Consider the following 15,567-nt stretch of genomic DNA (forward strand, 5'->3'; position numbering starts at 1 on the left):
GCCCCGGGGACAGGAGTGGCTGGGGCAGCCCCTTCCAAGCCCAGGCCTGTAGTGGCCCTTGGCAGGGAAAAGGCCACAGCAAGCTGGCATCACTCCTCTGACAAGCAAGCTGGGGGGGGGGGGGGAGCCAAAGAAGCTGAGGAGCGCCAGCCATTCCCGGGACAGGCTGAAGCTATGAGTTGGTGAGGGAGAGAAGGAGGGAGGGAAGAGGTCTCTCACCCAGGAAGGGGCCTGGGAGGAGGAGGGAGGAGGGCCAAAGGCGCCCTGGGTCAAAAGTTGGCTGGGGAAGGGGGTGCCCTTCCTGCCTGGAGGGATGGCCCCTGAAGCAGATGGCTCTTCACTCCACACCCCACCTCTCTTCACTCTCTGCGGATGCACCCACTGCCAGCTCAAATCAACTCACAGGCGTGCAGAAGCCGAGGCAGGCCCTCCCCAGGCCCCTTCCTTGAAGGCCGCCACCCAGTGGGACCCAGGCACATGCCTGCTTGGGAGCTCGCCCCCCATGAAGACCTGGCCCCTCCCACACACCTCAGGGCAGGGAGAGGCTGAGCCCAGAAAGGTTGTCCTGTGGATGCGCAGCAGTTGGGGCACCTGAGTTTTCTGTGTGGTTTTTGTTGTTGTTGTTTTTACTGCCTTTATTGTTGCTTGTGAGCCACCCAGGGTTATGCTGCATCTTGTCAATAAATGGACAGCAACACTTGGCAGCTCCTGAAATGCAGGACTGGCTTCTAAGAAAGGGCCAGCCGGCTTCTGCCAGGGGCAGGGATGGGGGGAGACCAGAGGGAGGGAGGGAGGAGGGAAGGATTGCTCCCCTTGGGCGGCTCCTCAGCCAGCGGGTTCTCTGCCCTCCTGCCGCTGGGCCCCACCAGATAGGGGGCCAGTCAATGGGCCCTGAGCAGTTCCCTTTTCTGGAGGGGCACCAAGCTCCTCTCCCCTTTGGGACCTGGGGCAGTTTAGGCTGGCTGAGAGGCTTGCTCTCCCCCCCCCCCCCGCCACATCCCCCACATAGCTCTCTTGCCAGCACCTTCTGAACTTTTCCTGAAGGGCGCCCAGGTTTGGAGAATATTCCGGGCTGGGGGTGGGGCTTAGCAATGTGTGTCAATGTACTGCACAAACCACCATGACCGCCCCACCCCCCGGGAGTTAATTCAAGATCCCAGTTAAGTTTGCTGTTCCGAAAGAGCACCCCAATAGCTGGGCTGAAAAGAAGTCATGTTTCCTTTCTGACAGCCTCCAAAGTCTGGGATGGAATGGGGGGGAGGGGGTCTCCAGAGGCAGCTGCAACACCCAGACAAGGAAGGATGGCCGAGCAGAGAGAGCCAGAGACCCAGAGCTCAGAAAACTGGCGGTGCCTGCCACTTTGCCACCCCTCAGCACCGACTTCAGCCACAACAAATCCTATTCCTTTTTCTTCCTCCTCCTTCCTGCCCCCGCCCCCGTGCTCCACTTGGGTCATGTGTGGGACTTTGGGCCACCTGGTCTCCCTTCCAGGACCACAAATCACACCAGTCAGTTTGCTCTGGAGAGAAGGGCTTTTACTGTGTCACCTGTGGGCTAAGAGGGGGTTCTGGAGGCAGGCGGGGCAGGGCAGGTGGCTGCTTCGCCCACCAGGAAGTCTAGTGGTACCGGAGGGATAAGGCGTGGGCCACCACATTGACCAGCTTCTGAAAGGCAGCATGGCAGCACGGAGTGAACTCTTTCCCAAAGTGGCCAGCCAGGACGATAATGAGGATGTTCCCCAAACGCTGGAAGAGAAGGGGGTATACCTGAGGCTGCTGCAAGAGGAGCCTTTGCCGCCAACGCTGCCCCCCCAGCACACACACACACACCCCGTGCAGCAGCCTCCTTTCTTAAGGTGAGAAAAGGGTTTCCCCACCAAGCACCGCCTGGCGCCCAGAAGGAGACATGGTAAGGGCCCACCGCCTCCCCCTCTGGGCGCTGCCACCAAAGCCTTTGCTCCTGAAGGCCGGGGGTGGGGGTGGGGCTTGGCTGGCTGTCTGTCTGACGCAGGTCGATTCAGTTGTGGGCCCGACCTTCCTGTGGAAAACAAGGAGACTCCCCTGCTTGAACGTGCTGTTTGCCAACAGAGCAGGCCACTGTTTCAGCATTAGCCAAGCTTGCAGGCGGCGCCCGGCCCCCAAACCCTGCCCTGCAGGGCTGGAGGCACCAGAGACCCCTGCCTAGCCCTGGAGGGCAAGGGCCACTCACCTTGAAGTTCTCAGGGTCCACGTGCAGCTTGTCACAGTGTAGCTCGCTCAGCTTGGCAAAGGTCTCCTTGACATTGTCCAGGTGCTTGATGGCCTCCCCGAAGGAGGTGAGCACCTTCTTGCCGTGGGCCTTGACCTGGGGGTTGCCACAGATGGCACTGGCACTAGAGAGGTTCCCAAAGTGGGCAAAGAAGCGCTGGGTCCAGGGGTACACCACCAACGTCCTGCAGGGAGACAGGGAGAGAGAGATGGTGACAGTGCCCCGCAGGGTCTTGCCCTCACCGGGACAGAAGCACCAGCCTCTTACTTAGCCAGAGTTGCCAAGCCGATTTCGGCCATGTCGACCTTGGCCCAAAGGGTGATGATCGCCTGCTTCTCCTCGGCGGTCCAGTGCACCATGGTAGCTGCGCGAGGGACGCTCGAGAGCCTTTCCACGAGAAGGGACGGAGGGGAGCTGAGCCCGGGCCACGGGCCAGGCTTTTATACCCTGCGCGAAGAGCCCCGCCTACTCCGCGTGGGGCCTCGCCCGTTCGTGTGTGGGCTGGGCGGGGGCGCCCAGGAGGCCGGCTCTTCCGCGGCGCGCTCGATCTTCCTCGGCGCAGGGGCGCTCTGGGCTGCAGGAGTTCTTGACCCGCTGGCGGGCGGGCGGGCGGGCGGCCCCATTGCCTGGAGAGCGTCTCGGCGCGGATGGTGGTGTGGGGGGGGGGGGCGTTGCATGTTCTGCACCCGCGCCAGCCGCGGTCTCCTTTCGCACCGTGGGGCGCCGTTCAGCAGGTGGACGCGCTCCCGGCCGCGACTGGAGCCGGGCCGCGAGGATGCTGCTGCGCCCTTCCTGGGCTGGCTCCGGGTCTAAGCACGGTTGCAAGCGCCCTGCCGCCCAGACCCCGTGAATTACGCGTGAGGAGCGCGCAGTCACTTTCCCACCCGCCGCCCACGCACATATCCCCTGAGACCGGCCGCGGAGGTTGCTGGCCCTGGGGGGCTGGGGGGTTCTTTTCTCTGGGCCGACTCCAGGCTCCTGCAGAGGAGCCCTCCCCTCCCTGGGCCGCAGCCTGGGACAATCCCGTCCGGCCGCGAGGCCCAGCGAAGAGAGGGTCAGTCGCTTTCTGACGGACGGGGACCTGGAGCTTGGCGGGCAGCGCTTGGGGCCTTCCTCAACCAGGGAAGGGGGCTACAAAGGGCAACTGTTCGCAGGGGGAGCCCGTGCACTGAGTTGGTCCACACCTCTTAAAGTTGCCAAGTTCGAGAAACACTGATGTAGACCCTCCCCACTTTTTGAGGGGAGTATATAAATCACAAACTTCATTTTTGTCTCATCATAATCAGGGGGAATGGGAGGCACAGAGAATTCTTAGTCCTACGAAACTGGTTCCAGAGCAGGTTGTTCACAGATTGAGCTTGGGAAGGGGGTGTCAAATGGTCGAAGCCAGAGGAGCATTGTGTCCGGAGTCATGGACCTCACTGACACTATAGGACGCTGGCATGGTGGCCGTTTAGGCATCTGACTGGGAGGGCCTCTGGTGAGTCAAACTCCACCAGCAGATTGCAGCCCATCCCCCGCCCCCCCTCGGTTTGCGGCAAGGAGGGAGGGACGTTCCCCGCAACTGCCTTTCCTTGGTCAGGCTGGCTCTTGTACAGATGAGTTACCGCCGGGCTTCTCTCTGCCCCCCCGACCCTCCCCCCCCCCCCCGCTTGGACTGCCGAGGGACTCCCGGACCCCTTTCCAGGTTGCACAGTCTCGCTGGCCTCCTGCCGTGGAGCTTCTTGCCTGTGGAGACCTGGGGGGGGGGGCAGGCAGCAGCGAGCAGATACCTCCCCACCCAGTCCGCGGCAGAGGATCCCTTCCCTTATTCCCAGGCTAAAGGAAGAAATGGGAGGGGGCGTGGTTGGAGAAGGCTTTGCTGAAGCGGGCTGCGGATAGGGTGGGGTGGGGGGGCAGCAACAAGCAATTTCCCTGCGGCTGCCTTGCCTGTCTCAGAGCACCAAGATATCCTGGTTTGCTCTTGCCACGCCTGGGGTGCGTGCTCTCTGGTACACATGCACGACCGATTGGTAAGGACCCAGTGGAAGTTCAGAAGGCCAGATGTGCTGCCCTGGGCACTGTGCACTTCCATCACAACCCAAAGGGAGTGGGAGGGGGTGAAAGATGCCAGAGACTGGGAGGAAAGGGTTAAAAAGCATCCATGTTCTGGTTGCCCCAGTTGAACAAAGGCCAGCAGTTGCTACAAAGCCCCCTGGTATCGGGTATCATGCAGAGAGTCCCGGTCACAGGAACCGTCCTCTTTGCAACCCCCAAGTCAGGCCCCATGTCGGGGAGACTCCAGAAACGACAGCGACTGAGTAGAGCCAGCTCAGACGTGGCCTCCAGGATGGGGAGGGTCCTGGGATTCAAGGCTCTGGGTATCCTTAGCCTGTGGAAGAAGCCATGATGGCTGCCTTCCAATACCTGAAAGGTCACCACGCAGAGGGTGAGGAGGAGGGACCTCCTGGGCTGCCCCAGAGGATGGGACCAGGACCCAGAGCTTGAAAAGATGGGACCAGGACCCAGAGCTTGAAAAGATGGGACCAGGACCCAGAGCACCCTATCAGGGTGGTAGGTCCAGTAGGGGAATGTCCTGACGGTAAGAGCTGCCAGCCCCAGGAAGACATAGCTTCAAGAAGTGGAAGGTCTCCGTTCCCTGCAGAGCCAGAGGGCCCTCTCTCCAAAGGGCGTTAGTGCACCCTGTTGGACTAGATGGTCTCTGGGGCCCCTTCCAAGCCCTGGGATCGTTTTCTGGGATGCTTACATAAACCATGGCACAGGTCTTTTCTCAAGCCAGCACAGCTCTGCTTCTCCAGCTTCCATCCAGATACAGTTCCCTCCTTTATAGTTTTTAATAGTGAATGTGTGTTATATATTTATTGGTTTTTTAATTAAGTGTTGTACGCTGCCCAGAGTCACTTTTCTGTGAGATGAGTGGCTATACAAATTTGATAAATAAACAAACAAACAAACAGATAGGGCAGGGTAGAAATAACTACAGTAAAAATCAGTAGAAACTTTTAAGAATAAGATTGATATGATAAAACTTGAACATGAGGCAAAACATCCCACATTAAAAACACTAGAAGAATCAGTTCTGCTTGTTAACCCTGAGGCTGGAGGCAAACAAGATCCAGTTTGATGAAGATGATCTGTCTAGAGCAGTTGTTGTTGTTTATTCATTCAGTCGCTTCCGACTCTTCGTGACTTCATGGACCAGCCCACGCCAGAGCTTCCTGTCGGTGGTCAACACCCCCAGCTCCCCAGGGACGAGTCCGTCACCTCTAGAATATCATCCACCCACCTTGCCCTTGGTCGGCCCCTCTTCCTTTTGCCCTCCACTCTCCCCAGCATCAGCATCTTCTCCAGGGTGTCCTGTCTTCTCACTATGTGGCCAAAGTATTTCTGTTTTGCCTTTAATATCATTCCCTCAAGTGAGCAGTCTGGCTTAATTTCCTGGAGGATGGACTGGTTTAATCTTCTTGCAGTCCAAGGCACTCTCAGAATTTTCCTCCAACACCACAGTTCAAAAGCATCGATCTTCCTTCTCTCAGCCTTCCTTATGGTCCAGCTCTCGCAGCCATATGTTACTACAGGGAACACCATTGCTTTAACTATGCGGACCTTTGTTGTCAGTGTGATGTCTCTGCTCTTAACTATTTTATCGAGATTTGTCATTGCTCTTCTCCCAAGGATTAAGCGTCTTCTGATTTCCTGACTGCAGTCAGCATCTGCAGTAATCTTCGCACCTAGAAATACAAAGTCTTTCACTGCTTCTACATTTTCTCCCTCTATTTGCCAGTTATCAATAAAGCTGGTTGCCATAATCTTGGTTTTTTTGAGGTTTAGCTGCAAGCCAGCTTTTGCACTTTCTCCTTTCACCTTCATCATAAGGCTCCTCAGTTCCTCTTTGCTTTCAGCCATCAAAGTGGTGTCATCTGCATATCTGAGATTGTTAATGTTTCTTCCAGTGATTTTAACTCCAGCCTTGGATTCCTCAAGCCCAGCATGTCACATGATGTGTTCTGCATACAAGTTGAATAGGTAGGGTGAGAGGATACAGCCCTGCCGTACTCCTTTCCCAATCTTAAACCAGTCCGTTGTTCCGTGGTCTGTTCTTACTGTTGCTACTTGGTTGTTATACAGATTCCTCAGGAGGCAGAGAAGATGAATTGATATCCCCATACCACTAAGAACTTGCCACAATTTGTTATGGTCCACACAGTCAAAGGCTTTAGAAGAGTCAATAATAGATGTTTTTCTGAAACTCCCTGGCTTTTTCCATTATCCAGCGGATATTGGCAATTTGGTCCCTAGTTCCTCTGCCTTTTCTAAACCCAGCTTGTGCATCTGGCAATTCTCGCTCCATGAATTGCTGAAGTCTACCTTGCAGGATCTTGAGCATTACCTTACTGGCATGTGAAATGGGTGCCACTGTTCGATAGTCTGAACATTCTTTAGTGTTTCCCTTTTTTGGTATGGGGATATAAGTTGATTTTTTCCAGTCTGATGGCCATTCTTGTGTTTTCCAAATTTGCTGGCATATAGCATGCATTACCTTGACAGCATCATCTTGCAAGATTTTGAACAGTTCAGCTAGGATGCCATCGTCTCCTGCTGCCTTGTTATTAGCAATGCTTCTTAAGGCCCATTCAACCTCACTCTTCAGGATGTCTGGCTCTAGCTCACTGACCACACCGTCAAAGCTATCCCCGATATTGTTATCCTTCCTATACAGGTCTTCCATATATTCTTGCCACCTCTTCTTGATCTCTTCTTCTTCTGTTAGGTCCTTGCCATCTTTGTTTTTAATCATACCCATTTTGGCCTGGAATTTACCTCCGATGTTTCTAATTTGCTGGAAGAAGTCTCTTGTCCTTTCTATTCTATTGTCTTCTTCCACTTCCGTGCATTGCTTGTTTAAAAATAATTCCTTATCTCTTCTGGCTAACCTCTGGAATTTTGCATTTAATTTGGCATATCTCCCCCTATCACTGTTGCCTTTTGCTTTCCTTCTTTCTTGGGCTACTTCTAGTGTCTCAGCAGACAGCCATTTTGCCTTCTTGGTTTTCTCTTTCTTTGGGTTGTATTTTGTTGCCACCTCCTGAACAATGTTGTGAACTTCTGTCCAGAGTTCTTCCGGGACCCTATCTACTAAGTCCAGTCCCTTAAATCTATTCTTCACCTCCACTGCATATTCCTTAGGAATATTAGTGAGCTCATATCTAGCTGATCTGTGGGTCTTCCCTAATCTCTTGAGTCTGATCCTAAATTGTGCAAGAAGAAGTTTGTGATCTGAACTACAGTCAGCTCCAGGTCTTGTTTTTACCGACTGTATAGATGTCCGCCACCTTTGGCTGCAAAGGATGTAGTCAATCTGATTTCAGTGTTGTCCATCTGGGGAAGTCCATGTATAAAGCCGTCTCTTAGGTTGTTGGAAGAGAGTGTTTGTTATGCAGAGTGAGTTGTCTTGGCAAAATTCTATCAGCCTATGTCCTGCTTCGTTTTGTTCTCCCAGGCCATGCTTACCTGTCAGTCCAGGTGTCATTTGACTGCCCACCTTAGCATTCCAGTCTCCCGTGATGAAAATAACATCTCTTTTAGGTGTGTTGTCCAGCAGGTGCTGCAGATCCTCATAGAACTGCTCTACTTCAGCTTCTTCAGCATCTGTGGTTGGGGCGTATATTTGGATCACTGTGATGTTAGATGGCTTGCCCTGAATTCGAATTGAGATCATTTGATCATTTTTTGGGTTGTATCCAAGCACTGCTTTAGCCACTTTACTATTAATTATGAAGGCTACTCCATTTCTTCTGTGGTCCTCTTGTCCACAGTAGTAGATCTGGTGGTCATTTGATGTGAAGTGGCCCATCCCAGTCCATTTCAGTTCACTGACGCCCAGAATGTCTATCTTTAATCTTGACATCTCACCAATAACCACATCCAATTTGCCCTGGCTCATAGATCTTACATTCCAGGTTCCAATGGTGTGTTGACCCTTCGAACATCGGGTTCGCCGTTCACCACCAGCACCGTCGGCCGCTAGCCGTCCTTTCGGCTTTGAGCTAGCTGCGTCATCACGTCTGGGGCTAGTTGAGCTCATCCTCTGTTCCTCCCCAGTAGCATTTTGACCATCTTCCGACTTGGGGGTCTCATCTTCCGATGGTATACCGACTTTTCTCTGGTTGTACTGATCCATTGAGTTTTCACAGCAAGAATACTGGGGTGGGTTGCCATTACCTTCCCCAGGGGTCGCGTTTAGTCTGACCTCTCTGTCATGACCTTCCCGTCTTGGGTGGCCCTTCACGGTTTAGCTCATGGCATCACTGAGGTGCTCAAGCTCCAGCACCACAACAAGGTAATGATCCTTTGCTGAAGCTAGAGCAGTTGAAATTTTGTCAATTCTAATTTGCAAAGACACAGAATTGATTTGTAAAATGTGGCACTCAGGTCTTGCACAACCAGCGCTCGGAAACATTAAGTGACCCTTGAGTCTTCAGGAACCACGTGCAAAAGAAACGAGGCAGGCAACGGGTGAAATTGTGCCCTTGACAGCGAGCAGAAGGTGATGTTTTTCTTTTGAATAAATATTTGTGAGGAATTTATTGTGTGACATGTTTAGATTCTGCTCATTAAGCACTGAAGATTCCCAGACAGAGAATCCAAAACTGAAGAGCAATCGTGTCAGGAGAGGGCCAAGGAGCGTGTCTGGGGCAGCTGCTGCAACTTCTGCAGATGGAGGGCAAGGGACCAGCCCAGCCTACTCTGCAGGGTTGTTGTTGTGGGAAGAGAATGGTGGGTAGTTTGTGCACCCCACTGAACTCTTGAAGGAAAGGGGGGATGCAAGAGCAGCTCCATGGTGACCCAGGGACCGGGGGGGGGGGCAGGCCATCATCTTACAGAACAGGCTGAAGACCCTCCAGACAGCCAGACCCTCCAGACCCAAGGGCCAGATGCATTGCCTCGAGGGACTTCCCCACTTCCAGGATTCTGTGGGTCTCAGTCAGAACTGAGAGTGGGCCCTCCCCAGCCTGGCTCAAAAGAGGGATGCCTCTCTCGCCTGTCTGCAAGCCATTTGGGGCAGGGGCAGGGGCAGCCCCCTAGGGAATTGACTCCACCAAGGGTTTCAGAGCTTACCTCCTGCCCCCCACCCCCTTCTACCTCTGGCCCTGGGTCCAACCTGCCTTGGGCCCCTTCCCTTCTTGATAGCAACCCACCTCTCCTAGGCTTCGGAGGTGGGGCAGAGCTATCTCTCTTGCCAGTGGGCCTCGGGTGTGCCGTGGGGTTTGAGCACTGCTCTGGCTGGCCTGGCCTATCTCTCAGGCCCAGCTGAAGCAGCCAGCCAGGCCGGGGAGAGCCAGCCCCTGATAGCTCCCCTCCACCCTTGCTGGGGAAGGTGATAAGAGGAGCTGTGCTTGACTCAAGGAGAAAGCTCAAAGCACGGCCCTGCGGTCCTCCAGCAGCTGGCTGGGATTCCAGGGGGCGCAAAACCATTGGGATGAGGCAGGAAAGCCAGGGAATTCTCCTTGGGTTTGTCCAGCCCCATTTTGGAAGATAAGGCCCAGTGGAGCTTTGGGGCAATGTTATAAAGGCGGCTTGCCATTCGCTTCTACAACCTAGAATCTCCAAGATGGTCTCTTTGCCAGCACTAACCAGGTCTGGACTTTCTGAGCTCTCCAGGAACAGCCACAGTCAGTCACTGTGGGAAGCTGGCTGGACCCTCCCCTCTTAAAGCCCTAGGAATGGGAGCCCTTGGGGTCTCACAGGTTGTGTCCTGCAAAGGAGAAAGCCATCAGGACTATCAAGGGGCAAGGGAGTAATTTACAATGTTACAATGGAGGGTGAGGAATTGTACAATTAAAATTTTCTTCTGAGAACTTCACCTTCTGAACTGATAACTTCCAACACGGAGAGTCAGTTATGCACAAGTTAGAATGAGGTGCCCACCAGGCAGCCCTTCTCCCCCCCCCCCCAAGGCCATCTGCTGGCTGGCTTCCAAAGCAGGTCAGGCAGGAGCTTCCTCCTAGCTGCCTCCCTCTTTGCCTTGAAAAGCCTTTCCAGGGTAAGGGGGAGTTTGCTGCTCTGTCCAGTCCTCCAGTGGACCTGCCAGCCAGTCCAGTCCAGGGAGGGCACAAGAGAACTAGCAGGCTTTTCAGAGAGGTCTCACGCTGATGAACCCCCTGTAATGATCTGTGGGAATGAGACAGGGCAAGAGATGCAGCCAAGGGAAGGGTCAGTTACAAGGCAGCTGAGCCCACAGCAGGAGTTTGGACTGGGCAAGTGGGACAGAAGGGACCCTCCCTAGTTTCTTGGGCTGTAAAGGGGACAGGGGAGAAACGTACTTTCAGACTTGAAAAATTATGTTAATGTAACCTCACAATAAAGTAGAATTAGCTCATCTGGCCGTGTTTCCTGCCTGGTCTACCTCACAAGGCTGACACTTCCCCTCTTTCCCTCCTCTGGAACCTCTTTCTCTTTTTGGGGTCTTGTGCAAGCAAGCTGTCCCCACCGGGGGCCCTCTGGAAAGGGTGGACTAGCTCCCCCCCCCCAATATTCAGCAGGAGGGCCTTCCCTGGGAATTCTGGAAGTTGTCTAGCATCTGTGAGGACACCTGGAAGTGAACAGCCCCTTTCGGTGGGTGGGGGGAAAACACTTGGCCAGCACTGCAAGGTGGAGGAGGAAGGGCCTAACTTCATCATCCTCTGGGTGCATTGGGGGGTGAGCAGCTCTCAGCAGCTCTCATTCTCACTCCAACAGATGGACAGGAGTGACCAGCTACCCAACGTTTCCTGGGTGGAGGCAGGCAGTGGGTCGCCTTGTGAGTCTGGCTGATGGCCTCTTTGGGGAGGCCAAGGACCCACAGCCAGCCCAGGGGCTGGGCTTCTCTCTCCTTGCAAAGAGAAAGAGGCAAACACCATGTGAGCTGGACCCGGACAGTTGGAGGGGTGGGGGGGGGGAGGTGACTCAGCAGGTCTGCCCAGCCTCCTCTTCTGCTGAGTCAGAGCTGAGTCAGAGCTGAGTCAGGCCTGCCTCCTCAGATAGGCCCAGGCAGGAGGGCTAGTGGGCAGGCGATAAAGGGGCAAGCAAGCAGGAGACCTCCCTGGCAGGCTGGATCCTGGGCAGGGATGCTGCCAATGACAGATCCTTTTGCTACATGCTAATTGAGCCCAAAAGCCTGCCCAGTGCAGCACCCCATTTCCTACTGGGGCAGTGTCTCAGAAGGGGAAGGGGAAGGGGAAGGGGAAGGCAGGACTGGTTATGTTGGGTTCATTTTGGTGTGAAACATTTCAATATTGGTTTGGTTTTATGGCTTAGCATCCTGGTTGGACTTAGCCTGTTTAGTTTCTGTGTTGGCTGAGCCTAGAAAATAGATTTATTCAGAGGCCCTACCCCCACCCCAGGGGTGGCTTTCTGCAGCATGAGAAGGGATGATTTGGGGGGGGGGGAACCTTGACCCATCTTTGGTTGTATCACCCTGAAAATGTGAGCCTTAAATTGTGCCTGTCTACGGTGCCTGCGTAAGTGATGTGACTTTTTTTTTTAATCCTATGGCATAGCAGTTCGGTGTTCATGCTGCTTTTTTTCTTGCTGGGAAATCCTTGTGAGGTCCAGCAGCCAGATGTGTGGACTATTTAGCCGTGACAAGCCACGTTGCTCAGGTGCACCACAAGGAGGCTGGTCTACACTGCACCGAGTTGGGCTGAGAGAAAGTGACTGGCCCGAGGTCACCCAGCCGGCTTTCAGGCCTAAGGCAGGACTAGAACTCTCCTACCACGCCTGATTGGCTCTTGGGCTGAGCGGGAGGGACTGGCCCAAGGTCACCCAGCCGGCTTTCAGGCCTCAGGCGGGACTAGAACTCACAGACTCCTGGTTTCTAGCCCAGCACCTTAACCACTAGGCCAAACTGGCTCTCTATGTGATGGTTATGGATTTCTGAAACAAAGAGACTCCTTCCATGTGACGGTTATGGAAGGAGTCTCTTTGTTTCAGAAATCCTACAGAGGAATCTGACTCTTGGAGACACGGCATGTTTTCCGAATCCTGTTCACCAGCTGAAGTGCCTCTGTGTTTATCAGATATCCCGCCTGTTCTGCATTCTGCATAGAATCGTGAAGCTGGAATGACCCTTGGGGTCATCTGGTCCAGTCCCCTGCTTAGCGCAGGATCCACTGGAGCACCTCTGGGAGATGACCATCCAGCCTCTGTCAGAAGGCTTCCAGCTCACCACATCGGGTGCTGTTTGGCCCCTGGGCTGACAGTTTGTGCGGTCAGGAAGTTCCTCCCAGTCTCCAACCGGAGCCTCCTTCCTCTCATTTTCGCTCACTAGTTCTGGCCCTGCCTTCCAGGGGAGTGGACGGTGAGCTCACTCCTTCTACGTGGGGCTGCTGAAGCCGAAGGCATGCACGTAGCTCCCCCCTCATCTCCTCTGTGGACTAAGAATGCCAGGTCTTTAACCATCCTCCCAGGGCTTGGTTTCCAGACCCTTCCCCATCCTGGGACCCTCCTCTGAACCCACGCCCACCTGTCACCGTCCCCTTGACCCAGGTGCAGGCTCCAAGGGGGGCCTGGCCAGGGCAGGGTGGAGCAGAGTGTGGGGGCATGATGTTTCCTCAGTCAGAACAGGAAGCGCTAGAAGGGCTCTTTGGAGTCCCCCACAAACCAATCCTGCCTGGAGCCGCGGAGAAGGCCACAGAGATCATCTAGTCCAGCCCTCTGTGGTGGGCAGGGCAACCGATGAAACCTGCCAGCCTCCCCCTAAAAAACCCCAGAGCCAGAGAACCACCCCCTCCACAGGGAAACCGCCCCGTTGGTGCCGGATCTTCCCTTTCATACGTTTTCCCTGATAGATCTAAGCGGCTGCAACTGACCACAAGCCGGCTTGTGCAGTAAGAACCCCCTGCCCACCCCACCCCTCCACCTGGGGAAAAAGTCCCCGGGGCAAATACAGACTCCCCCTCCCAGCTGCTTCTGATCTGAGGGAAGGTCAGGAGATTCCCTTCTCCATCTGCCCCACTTTGAAATGAGGAGGCCCCCTTGCGGGAAAAGGGACGATGCTGCGGCCCCGGGTTCGGGAAGAGAACGGCCCCCGCCCCGCCCGCAAAGTTCAGGGGCGGTCGGGGCAGGTGCCGGGGCAGGCGCAGGAGGGAGCCAGCCTCGGGAGGGTCGCCATGACGCGCCCCCGCCAGCGCGCGGCGGGTTTTCCCCGTTGGAGCCCGTGCTGACGGCCTCGTCTGCAGCGGGGGGCACAGCAGCTTCAGGTACTTAGAAAGCAGGCGGGGGCTTTTCCTCCATCAGCTGGAGCGAAACCCCAAACGTCCCCTCCCCCATCCTCCAAGCACACGCGCTTGTGAGCGGCCAGCCGCCTTCCTTCCCGAGGATGCCCCCGCCCACCCCCAGCGCGGGGATTTCCCTTCTGTTGAACCCTTCGGTGGCTTCAAGCTCCTCGCGCTTCCCCGAGGAAGGGGGGAGACCGCGGCCGCAGCAAGCCCCCGCCCCGCCCCACATCGCTTCTCTCCCCACCCGCCGCCGCTCCCAGCAAGGCCCCCACCCCCGAAAGCCACGGACAGAGTCTGTTCAGTCTGCAAAAGGTGACATTTATTGCTTGAGCAGGTTAACCGGGGCTGGAAGGCCCCCCCCGGAGGCGACGAGGGGCGGGCGCGGCCGCTCCCGGAGGAGGCTCAGTGGTACCGGTGGGCCAAGGCGTGGGCCACCACCCCGACCAGCTTCTGAAAGCAGGCCTGGACGTGTGGCGTGAATTCCTTCCCGAACTGGGCCGCCAGCACCGTGATCAGGATGTCGCCGAGAAGCTGTAAGAGAAAGGGGCGGTGTGAAGCCTCGGCTGGCTGCGGAGGAGGGACTCTGGGCCCGGCCAGCCGCCAGCCGCCCCCTCCCCACAGAAAAGCAGGAAGGAAGGGAAGAGAACAAGGAACGAGCCAACCGGGAGTGCGCGGGGGTTGCGCAAGGAAGGCGCAGTTGCCCGCCGTCCAGAGCCCGAGGCAGTGTTTCTCAACCCTGGCGGCCAGCCTGGAGGGCAGGGCGGGGCGGGTCAGGGCCGTCCGGTCCCACCTTGAAGTTCACGGGGTCCACGTGCAGCTTGTCGCAGTGCAGCTCGCTCAGCTTGCCGAAGATCTCCTTGACGTTCTCCGGGTTCTTGACGGCGTCTCCGAAGGAGGTGAAGACCTTCTTGCCGTGGGCCTTGACCTGGGCATTGCTCGAGATGGCCGCCGCGGTGCTCAAGTTCCCGAAGTTGATGAAGAAGCGCTGGGTCCAGGGATACACGATCAGCAGCCTGCGAGGCGGGCGGAGGGACGGTCAGGCTCCGGTGGTCGGTCCCCCCTCCTCACGCCCCCCCCCCCCGAGACCGGGCTTACCTGCAGAGGCACTCGCCGCCAACGGCAGCCACGTCGACCTTGTTCCAGATGGTGCAGATGGTGCTTTTCTCCTCGGTGGTCCAGTTGACCATGGTGGACGGCGGATACGCGCTGCTCTCGGTGCTGCAGGAAGGGAAGCGCCCAACGCTGCCCGGGCGGCTCTGCGGCGGCCTTTTATACCCTGCCTGCCGGGAAAGGTTGCCGCCTTGCCTGGGGGAACCGTGGTGGGGTGGGTCCGCGCGGCCCAGGGCGGTGGGAGCCTGTCCGGGGTGTGGCTCTGCCGGGCCAGCAGGAGGCCAAGATAGCTGCCGGGGAGCGGCGTCGAGCTTTGGCTGGGCCGCCCTCTTTGGATGAGCGCGGCCGCCGGCGGAGGCGAGCACTGCGGCCGCCACGCTCTGGGGGCTGCCCCGGCCCGGCGCTCGGGGCTTCCTTGGGGCTGGCTGAGCTCGGCTGGGGCGCCGCCGCGGGGGCGTCGGGAGCTCGCAGACAGCCCCGGCCGGCCACCTGTCGGGCTGCCTTCGCCCCGGCCAGCCTCGCCCGGGATTCAGGCGCGCTGGCAGCCTTGGAAGGGGCCGGAGAGTCTCCCTGCCTTCCAAAGCTCGCGGGCGCCTGGCGGAGCAGCCTGCAGCCTGGCGGTTGGTGTGCGGGACCGGCCCGGTCTCTCCAAAGCCGCCCCCTTCGTCGGGGCATGAGTCCGGCGGCAAGCAGGGTCAGCCATTGCTGCGCCGCTTCCCGGGCTGCAGGGAAGTTTTCCTTCCGGCTGGGCACCTTTCTAAGCACGGCAGACGAGCAGAGTCTGGGGAGGGCTGTGCGGCCGGCCCGCCGCTTCCCGCACTCCTCTGTCCAAAGCGGCGCGTTGGAACCGAGGAGGGATGGGGTGGAAGGTTCGGGGGCCGCGTCGGGGGCCGTTAGGAGCATGGAGACCCGGGTTCAGTGGGGGCTCTGGGCCAGTTCCTCCCTCTCCACC

At 56.9% G+C, this 15,567-nt stretch overlaps 2 protein-coding genes across 2 annotated transcripts; both read right to left on the reverse strand.

Annotated features, from left to right (window-relative positions):
- Positions 1-1,513: 1,513 nt before the first annotated feature.
- LOC134499366 (hemoglobin subunit beta-2-like) lies at positions 1,514-2,666 on the reverse strand. Its single transcript, XM_063306061.1, has 3 exons — positions 2,515-2,666; positions 2,209-2,431; positions 1,514-1,745 (listed from the first exon to the last, which is right to left on the reverse strand). Exons 1-3 carry the CDS (start codon positions 2,604-2,606, stop codon positions 1,617-1,619), a joined length of 444 nt encoding a protein of 147 aa, XP_063162131.1. The 5' UTR covers positions 2,607-2,666; the 3' UTR covers positions 1,514-1,616.
- Positions 2,667-13,802: 11,136 nt separating this feature from the next.
- On the reverse strand, positions 13,803-14,757 carry LOC134499367 (hemoglobin subunit beta-1-like). Its single transcript, XM_063306062.1, has 3 exons — positions 14,601-14,757; positions 14,296-14,518; positions 13,803-14,036 (listed from the first exon to the last, which is right to left on the reverse strand). The coding sequence occupies exons 1-3, from the start codon at positions 14,690-14,692 to the stop codon at positions 13,908-13,910; spliced, it is 444 nt and encodes a 147-aa protein (XP_063162132.1). The 5' UTR covers positions 14,693-14,757; the 3' UTR covers positions 13,803-13,907.
- Positions 14,758-15,567: the final 810 nt, after the last annotated feature.

The sequence above is a fragment of the Candoia aspera genome, chromosome 5 (assembly GCF_035149785.1).
Source record: "Candoia aspera isolate rCanAsp1 chromosome 5, rCanAsp1.hap2, whole genome shotgun sequence".
In the NCBI taxonomy this organism is placed as follows: domain Eukaryota; kingdom Metazoa; phylum Chordata; class Lepidosauria; order Squamata; family Boidae; genus Candoia; species Candoia aspera.

Bases quoted from the DNA above. Each gene is read 5' to 3' on its own strand.
- LOC134499366 (XM_063306061.1), bottom strand. From the start codon at position 2,606: ATGGTGCACTGGACCGCCGAGGAGAAGCAGGCGATCATCACCCTTTGG. The intron at 2,432-2,514 runs GTAAGAGGCTGG...GTCTCCCTGCAG, and splicing joins GGCTTGGCAACTCTGGCTAA to GACGTTGGTGGTGTACCCCT. The intron at 1,746-2,208 runs GTGAGTGGCCCT...CTTCTCTTCCAG, and splicing joins TGGACCCTGAGAACTTCAAG to CGTTTGGGGAACATCCTCAT.
- LOC134499367 (XM_063306062.1), bottom strand. From the start codon at position 14,692: ATGGTCAACTGGACCACCGAGGAGAAAAGCACCATCTGCACCATCTGG. The intron at 14,519-14,600 runs GTAAGCCCGGTC...CCCGCCTCGCAG, and splicing joins GGCGGCGAGTGCCTCTGCAG to GCTGCTGATCGTGTATCCCT. The intron at 14,037-14,295 runs GTGGGACCGGAC...TTTCTCTTACAG, and splicing joins TGGACCCCGTGAACTTCAAG to CTTCTCGGCGACATCCTGAT.